Below are 8133 nucleotides of genomic sequence, written 5' to 3' on the forward strand. Positions count from 1 at the left end.
GAAAGAGCGCAAGAGCATGTTTTGCCTCGAAGGCAAGACTTGCAGCCAATCAGAGCGCAGGAGCCTCCCTCCGCGACTCCACTATTGAGTCTATAACCGGCTGGCCGGGAGGAGCTGGCAGCATTTGACTGTGGCTTGGGACGCGACGAGAGGCGCGCAGCGACCGCCGGAAGGCCGGCGATGGTCTAGGCGCCCCTCGGCCTCCCCTCCCCCGAGAACCTGCGGGTCCTCCCCTCGCCCCCCCCGGACGCACACCCCCGCCTCGTCTCCTGTGCCTCCTCCGCGCTCCTGCCCGCTCCGGCTCGGCGGCCCAGGCCGGCCCCCGGACCCGCGGCGCCCGCCAGGATGAGTGGTTCCTTCGATCGCAAGCTCAGCAGCATCCTGACCGACATCTCCAGCTCGCTGAGCTGCCATGCGGGCTCCAAGGACTCGCCCACCCTGCCCGAGTCTTCTGTCACCGATTTGGGCTACTACAGCGCTCCCCAACACGACTACTACTCGGGCCAGCCCTACGGCCAGACCGTGAACCCCTACACCTACCACCACCAGTTCAATCTCAACGGGCTTGCGGGCACGGGCGCTTACTCGCCAAAGTCGGAATATACCTATGGAGCCTCCTACCGGCAATACGGGGCGTACCGGGAGCAGCCGCTGCCCGCCCAGGATCCAGGTGAGAAAGACGGGGAATTGAACCCCAGATCTAGGGACGCGTTGAGGGGATTAAAAAAATAAAAGTGCTGTCTAAAGTTAGGCAGTGTGGGTTAAATGACCCCAGAGGGGTCAGGACAACCTTTCAGTCGCAAGGCTGTGCGCCGGGGTCTCGGGGTCTCGGTGAGCATGCGGCCAGCTAGAGGAGGGAGGAGAAGACGGGTGTCAGGGGACTTCTGAATCGAGTTGCTTTCGCCGGCACATCAACTCTTCCAACGGGTGGCAAGGCTTGGGGTTAGGCAACGGGGACTGGAAACTCCAGGGACCCTCTGGAAATGGGCCGGGGATAGGGGGTGAATGGTAAGGGAAACTTGGAGAAAGGCACACACACACACACACACACACACACACACACACGGAAGCAGAAACTGAGAAGTGGAAAAGTGAAAAAAAGAAAAGGGGTGGAGAAGGAGTGAAAGACAAATGTGGAGAGACAAAGTGAGAGAAAGGAACCCAAAAAAGGCCAAGAAAGAGAGGGAAGGAGAAAGGAAGGAAGAGGGAGTTTGTATTATGCTTGCAACTTTTCTGAGAATCTAAAACGATTCCAAGATTAAAAAAAAAAAAAGTTTAAAAAAGGAAAAGGAAGGAAGGGAGAGAGGGAAAGAGCGAGAGAGGTGACGGAGGGCAAGGTGGGGCGGGAAGGGGGCGGCCGGCAGGAGGGTGGCGAGGAGACGCGAGGCTGGGAGGCGAGCCGGGCAGGCGTCGGACCGAAGCCTCGGCAGTCCTCGCCCGGGTGGCGGGCGCCGGGGACGGCGCTCTGGGGCCCGGGCGCGGAGCTGCGGGCTGGGGGCGCGCGTCGTGGGCGGCCGCCGGGTCCGGGTCTCCGCCTTCAACCCCCGGTCCGGCTCGGTCGCCGCAACACCCTGCCGGGGCGCGGGCGGCGGAGCGCGCAGGCGGGCGGCCCGGAGCGAGTCGCTGGGCGGGAGCCTGGGACTGCCCGCGGGGGCGCAAAGGGCGCAGAGGGCACAGGCCCAGGCTGAGCCGCCCCCCGCCCCGTGCGTTGTCCGCAGTATCCGTGAAGGAGGAGCCGGAAGCCGAGGTGCGCATGGTGAACGGGAAGCCCAAGAAGGTCCGAAAGCCGCGCACGATCTACTCCAGCTACCAGCTGGCCGCCCTGCAGCGCCGCTTCCAGAAGGCCCAGTATTTGGCGCTGCCTGAGCGCGCCGAGCTGGCCGCGCAGCTGGGCCTCACGCAGACACAGGTCAGTGAGGGGCCAGCGACGGCCGCTGGGGCTTGGTGGGGCCGCGCGGGACCCGGGGGCTCCCCAGGCGCCGCCAAACTGGCTGGCCTTTGAGATCGCCGGCAGGCCCTAGAAACCCTCGCTCGTAGAGCGAAGGCCACCCCTCCCCCATGCCGAGCCACAACTGCTGTCGGAAGTTTCTGCATTAAAACGTGTACAGGCGTGCATTATTTGTGAACCTGTGCAACTGTGTCTGTCTGCCACAAGGAGAGGTATCCTCCCCTTACTCCAGACGCCCTGGCTCCCACGCTTCTCCGCAGGGCTTGTCCCTCACTTAACAGGAGTTCACCTCTTGTCTGGGCCCCCCCTCCCGGCCAGCAGGCCAGGCGTGTGTGGGTAGCAGCGTACATACACGTGTGTATGCGTGTACATTTGCACACATGCCAATGGGCCAGTGTACATGTGGGAAGGGTCGCAACAGGAGTGTGACCTTTCAAGGGTCATTGTGTTTATAGATGGAGGGACACGTGTACATGGCTGTATCCACAGCTGTGCACACTGGCGAACATGTGTACAGAAATGTTCGCTTCTACCCAAACACCACATTAGTGCTTCACCCAAATGCTTCACCCCTTCCTCTGCACCAAGCCAGGGAGGGAGATACCCCACCAAAAGGGGATGAGAACTCAAAGGTGAGCTCCACCCCTCCCCCCAGCCTGTTCCTAGAGCCCCCCAGCAGGCTGGCCCTGCTCAGGGGGGAGTGGCTGTTGGATGCCTGGATCCCTACAGGTGTTGACAGGCGGGCCTGGGTGGCTGCGTGGGGCCCTGTCCGCTGGGAATCTGGGTCACCCCGTGAGGAGCTGATTCATTGTTTGTATCAGTCATGGGGTGGGGAACACCAGGGGGAGGGGGAGATACCCCAAGGGAAATGTGGGGAATCATGGCTCACCTGCTCCTGAGTCCCCAGGTCACCCCCGTGAGCCAGTCCCAGGGTGCCCATGGGTGCTCGCGTTCACAGGGCATTTACCTGGGTGCTTCTGTGCCTGTGTGTGTCTTTATAAGCTGGTGTGTGAGTGCGATGCTGTGAATGGGTGCATTCCTGCACATGGAGATGCTTACGTGGGTGTGTGTTTGTCTCTGTAGGTCTGTGCACCTCTGCTCATGGGTTTCTTATGTGAACAAATGCCACGAACTGCCTGTTCCCCACCCCACTGGCTGCCTTTTGTTGAGTGCTTACCACACGGGCAGTCCTAAGTTCTTTATCCATCTGAATTTATTTGAGCCTTGTGATGACCCTATGAAGTAGGGGCTGTCAGCATCCCCATTTTGCAGATGGGAGAAGTTAAGTAGTTTGTCCAGGGTCATGCACTAGAGCGGACTTTGGACCCAGGGAGTGGAAGGTTCCTCTCCACGTTCTAGCCCAGATAGAAGAAAGATGCTGGCCCTGGGTTGGGACCCTTGGGTTTTGCCTGGACCTTGTGTGTAACATGGGGTGGGCTGAACTTGGGCTTGCTCTCTCTAGGCTGGGTCCTCTTGGGGTTTTTGCTGAGCATCCTGAAAGGCTAACTTGCTCCCCCATTTCTGCATGCCCTCCCACGCAGGTGAAGATTTGGTTCCAGAACCGCCGCTCCAAATTTAAGAAGCTCTACAAGAACGGGGAGGTGCCCCTGGAGCACAGCCCCAACAACAGTGATTCCATGGCCTGCAACTCACCACCGTCCCCCGCCCTCTGGGACACCTCCTCCCACTCCACTCCGGCCCCTGCCCGAAGCCAGCTGCCCCCGCCGCTCCCATACAGTGCCTCCCCAAGCTATCTGGACGACCCCACCAACTCCTGGTACCATGCACAAAACCTGAGTGGACCCCACTTACAGCAGCAGCCGCCTCAGCCGGCCGCCCTGCATCACGCCTCCCCCGGCCCCCCGCCCAACCCTGGGGCTGTGTACTGAGCACCCACCTGGCCTGAACCTCCCATGAAGGACCCCGGACCAGGCAGAAGGCACCTCTGTCCTAGCCGACACTCAGGAATCATCGAGGAGCACTGGGGAAAAGGCACCCCTTGCCCCCTTTCCTTGCCCCTTCCTCCAGGGACCCGAGAGCTTCCAGATGAAATTTGCATGGACCACGGATGTCCCCTGAACCTCCCTCCCCCTGCCTAGGCACTGGGGTCCCCCTCCAGATATTGGGGCACTCCACTCCAGCTGGGACAGCCGTTCCCCTTCTGCTCCAGGAGCCTGGATTGGCTTTCAATGGCCCATCGCCTTCCAGCTTCTAAAACTTAGTGCTCGTTCCGCAGACTGGAGACCTTGGGGACCAGGGAGACCACGGAGCGTTTGCAGCTCAGGCCCGGGCCGGGGCACCAGGCACCAAGGATCCCAGGACCTGCTAGGCCTGGTCCCTCCTAAACCACCTGCGGCTACCCACTTCCCGAGCATCCCCTCTGTCAAAAAGACATTGGACATCGTGACCAGGACTCAGGGTGGGGATGTCAGGAAGCTCCCAGCCTGCACTTCTAGCCCTCATTTCAGATTTGAGGGTTAAACCAAAGAAATCCCCCCAAGTGAGGGAATCGTTTAATATCTGTGGCTTTAGAGGGAAGAACTCAAGGAACCATCTCTGTCCTCTCTCCTCCTCTGGTCGGAGAGGAGCGGTGGGTCTCAGGGGTCTTTCCTAAGGACCCATTTCTTCCGTGTACAGGACTTTGCACAACTTTGGTTTTAAAAGCTGTTGAAAACTAGGAAAACAAAGGGCATTGTTACCAGATAGGACCAGTCTCCCCTGCATGGGCACCTCAGCTCTGCCTCACTCCCACCCACCTCTTCCTCTCTCTCCTGCAGTAAGTTGGCAGTTTGGGCGCCAAACCCCAAATCTCCAAGGAAGCATGCCAGGCAAGGCAAACCCCAAACCATCCCCTTTCCGGTGACTTTGGAAACAGATTGCTCCCGCCGATGGAGAATGGCGGGTGAGGTGCACGGGGAGAGAGGGGAGGGCAACAGCTCCGTGCCTTTAGGGGTGAAGGGGTGGCCGTCTGAAGGGCTGGTAGCGCCGCCCCTCCTTGGCCCGGAGGTCCTGCCAGAGCTAACCTTCCTCCGCCCTGATGTAGTCAAACATCGAAGAAAAGGGGAGGTGGTAGACTAGCTATATATATAGTAATTTTTTTTTTTTTTTTAAGAGCAACAGAGAGAAACAGCCTCCTCCCTACTGTGGTTTCCTATTTATGTGGCCTTTTCCTCCTGGACATACCTGCCTATGCGTTGTGAGCAGAGAGAAACAGGGATGTGGGCTCCGGCCAGATCTGGGTTTGGTGGGAGGTGCGGGAGCAAGGAGCGACGAGGTAGATCTCAGAATCCCACCCGAGCGGGGCAGGAACGAAGCCAACTCCCACTCCCTCCCAGCCTTCTCATTTCTGCTTTCTTACTGGATCCATCTTTATATATAACATTAATAAAAAAGAAGAAAATAACCGCTGAGCTCTTTGAACTGGAGGCTGGAGGCAGACAGCTTTCGGGGAGGGCCTGGGAGTTGGGGAAGGTGTGGACACAGAGAGGCCTCTGAGCTTCCAGGGGCTCCTGGGGAACTCTGCGTCCCGAGGATCCACTGCTGGGACTCTCGGCTCAAGGGCTGGGCTGGGCCTGGCCGCTGGTTGCAGGTGCTCCTGACCCTGTGGCTGCCCCCGACTGGGGCAGGTCCGGGTGGGTGGGAGGCTCCCGGCTGTGGCCTCCCTGACTCCACTCTGCTTGGCCGCTTGGCGTTCCCTGCCAGCCAGCTGCCTTCCGCCACGGCCGCCGCCGCCAGGTCACCTCAGGGCTGCTCTTTGATCTTGGGCTCACACGCAGACATGCTTGCACACGTGTGTAAACCCCCTGCCTCCACGCCCAGGCACTCCCCGGTCCCTCACTCTCTGGTCTGTCCCTTCCAGCTTGGGGTGAGGGTGAGGCCTCAGGCAGGGGGAGCACCACCATGCCCCCAGCCCATGCCGGGGATCCAAGCAGACTCAGGGAAGCAAGCACATGGAGTGGGCTCTGTGTTTCCCTTCTCAGACTTGGCGCCCTGACTCTGAGCCTTCTTGCTACTGCCCCCTAGACCTCCAGGGGCGGGGGCGGGGGGGACAGCACGGCTCCCACCCACCCCTTCTGGCTGCTCACCTCTGACACTGGAGACAGGGACCTGGATGAGCTGGAATGAGGGGAAGGGTGTGAGGGACACGTGCTGGTGCAGCTGGGAGACTGCATGAAGGCGCGCACACACCTGTGAGCTGCCTTTCCCCCTGAGACACGTGTACCGAGACGCGCGGTGACATCTCTCTCTCCCCTCACACCTACATGAACTCCCACTTGAGACAGACACACACACACACATACACACGCCTCTGAGACCCCCTTAGCGTCACACAAACGTACAAAGCCATAACACTCCCAGAGATAGAGGTGCCCAACACACAGGTGCACACACATGTATCCCTCCCGTGGCCTCGGGGTTATACACGGGGACGTGCCCACGCACACAGCGAGACGGAGGCAGCTCCCCGTCCTGGCAGAAGTCTTGGGTTGAGAATCAGCACCACCACCCAGCAGCCGGGGTGACCCAGCTCGGCCTGAAACCTCCCTGTGAGGCCCTCAGTATCCTCATCTGTCCAATGGGGACAACAAGCCCCGCCCTGTTGGCCTGGGGAGGGGGTGCTGTAGGGAGGCACCAAGCCCAAGTCTGAAGGAAGGGTCCCAGGACCAGGGTAGACCAGCAGTCCTGGGCACCTGGCCTGGGTGGGTTCTCGGGGGCTGGGCTGCAGAACGGTGGGGAGCCCCCGCCCAGCACCCCTCTCCCTCTCAGGAGGCCGGCCTTCCCTCCCCCCAGGCCTGAGGGAGGCGGAAGGGAGGAGGGCCTTCCGCCCACGGACGCCAGCCGGGCTGGCAAGGGTTAAGTGGCAGCTGCCAGGCGGGGCTGCGCTGAGCAGTTTGGTTTGAGGGCTGCGTGCAGGCGGGAGCGGTGAGGCGGCAGCCGGGCAGACTTGCTGGAGACGCTGCATTTTATTAGGGCTGGGCTGCCAGCAAAGGGAGGGAGAGGGAAAAAAAAGGGCAGAAAGAGAGAGGAAGGAAGGAGGAGGCTGGGCAGGCAGGCTGGCGGGCGGCTGCTGCGGGATGAAAGGATGTTGTAAGCTCCCTAATTCCTCCCTGCTCATCCCTGCTCTGTCAGGCTGGATTAACTGCCCCGGTGACCTCCCGCGGGGGGGTCAGCCCCACCCCGACCTCCCCTTCCTCCTCTCCTCACCTCCAGGCCACGCAGCTCGCCCTCCTCCCTGGCCCTGGGCAGGGGGCGCACAAAAAGGACTTGGGGGGGGGAGACCTGGCAGGGTGCCAGGGTGGGCCCACTTGAGCCCATCTTTTGCCAGGTGCTTCTTGATAAACTTTGGGAAGCGGGCGGGGAGGGGTGTGCTAGGGAAGCCCAGTCTGCCCTGGGGGTCACTGTTCTCCAAACCTCAGTAACAGCTCACAATCCCTACAGTCCTACTCTGTGCCAGGCATGGCATGGGACCCTCACGGCAGGTGGGGAGGTGGGTGACATAGTATCCATTCTTCAGATGGGGAGACTGAGGCTCAGAGAGGTTCAGTCTCTGTCCAGGTCCCATAACTAACATGTGGCGATGCTGAGATTTGCACCCAGGTCTGTCCGGAGATTGGGTGCTCTTAATGGGCTTTTCTGTGGCTCAGTTTACTAAGGCACCCCAGGGCAGAGCATCGGAGCTTGCCGCTGCCACCGGGCTGCTCCACCCACCCCAGCCTGCCAGCCCTCCTCCCCGGGCTCATCCCTGGAGGAGAAGTGGAGCGGGGAGGGGCTGGTCGGATGAGAAGCTTAATGGTGTGGTCAGGAATGTGGTGCTGGAGTCAGCCGACCTGAACTGAATCTGGCCTCCACCACTTCAGGGGCTGTGTGATCTTGGACAAGTCACTTTAACCTTCTAAGCCTCAGTTTTCCCATCTGTAATGTGGGGATAATGCTACCTGCCTAGTAGGGTTGTTGAGAGGATTAAATAGGATAATGTGAGTAAAATGCCTAACAAGGTACCCAGCACTCAGGGAGTCCGGCTCGGTTAATGACAGTTGCGGTTGACAATGGTGGATGGTGAGGGTGGTGACATGGTGACAGGGCGGGGAGAAGGGGCTGACTCTCCACCTGGATTCATGCCCCCTTCCGCCTTTCCGTACCCTCAATTCAGACCCAAGCCGCAGGCTGCCCTTAATCCAGCCATC

At 60.4% G+C, this 8133-nt stretch overlaps 1 protein-coding gene across 1 annotated transcript; it reads left to right on the plus strand.

The window, feature by feature from the left end:
* The first annotated feature begins 345 nt into the window (after nucleotides 1-345).
* Nucleotides 346-5496, plus strand: DLX3 (distal-less homeobox 3). Its single transcript, XM_044250533.1, has 3 exons — nucleotides 346-670; nucleotides 1719-1909; nucleotides 3490-5496. Exons 1-3 carry the CDS (start codon nucleotides 346-348, stop codon nucleotides 3835-3837), a joined length of 864 nt encoding a protein of 287 aa, XP_044106468.1. The 3' UTR covers nucleotides 3838-5496.
* Nucleotides 5497-8133: the final 2637 nt, after the last annotated feature.

This window comes from Neovison vison, chromosome 5 (assembly GCF_020171115.1).
Source record: "Neovison vison isolate M4711 chromosome 5, ASM_NN_V1, whole genome shotgun sequence".
Lineage (NCBI taxonomy): Eukaryota > Metazoa > Chordata > Mammalia > Carnivora > Mustelidae > Neogale > Neogale vison.

What these genes read in the sequence shown, in the direction of transcription:
- DLX3 (XM_044250533.1), top strand. Translation starts at nt 346, where the DNA reads ATGAGTGGTTCCTTCGATCGCAAGCTCAGCAGCATCCTGACCGACATC. An exon ending in GCTGCCCGCCCAGGATCCAG is followed by an intron (nt 671 to 1,718) that starts GTGAGAAAGACG and finishes CGTTGTCCGCAG; the next exon opens with TATCCGTGAAGGAGGAGCCG. An exon ending in TGGGCCTCACGCAGACACAG is followed by an intron (nt 1,910 to 3,489) that starts GTCAGTGAGGGG and finishes CCTCCCACGCAG; the next exon opens with GTGAAGATTTGGTTCCAGAA.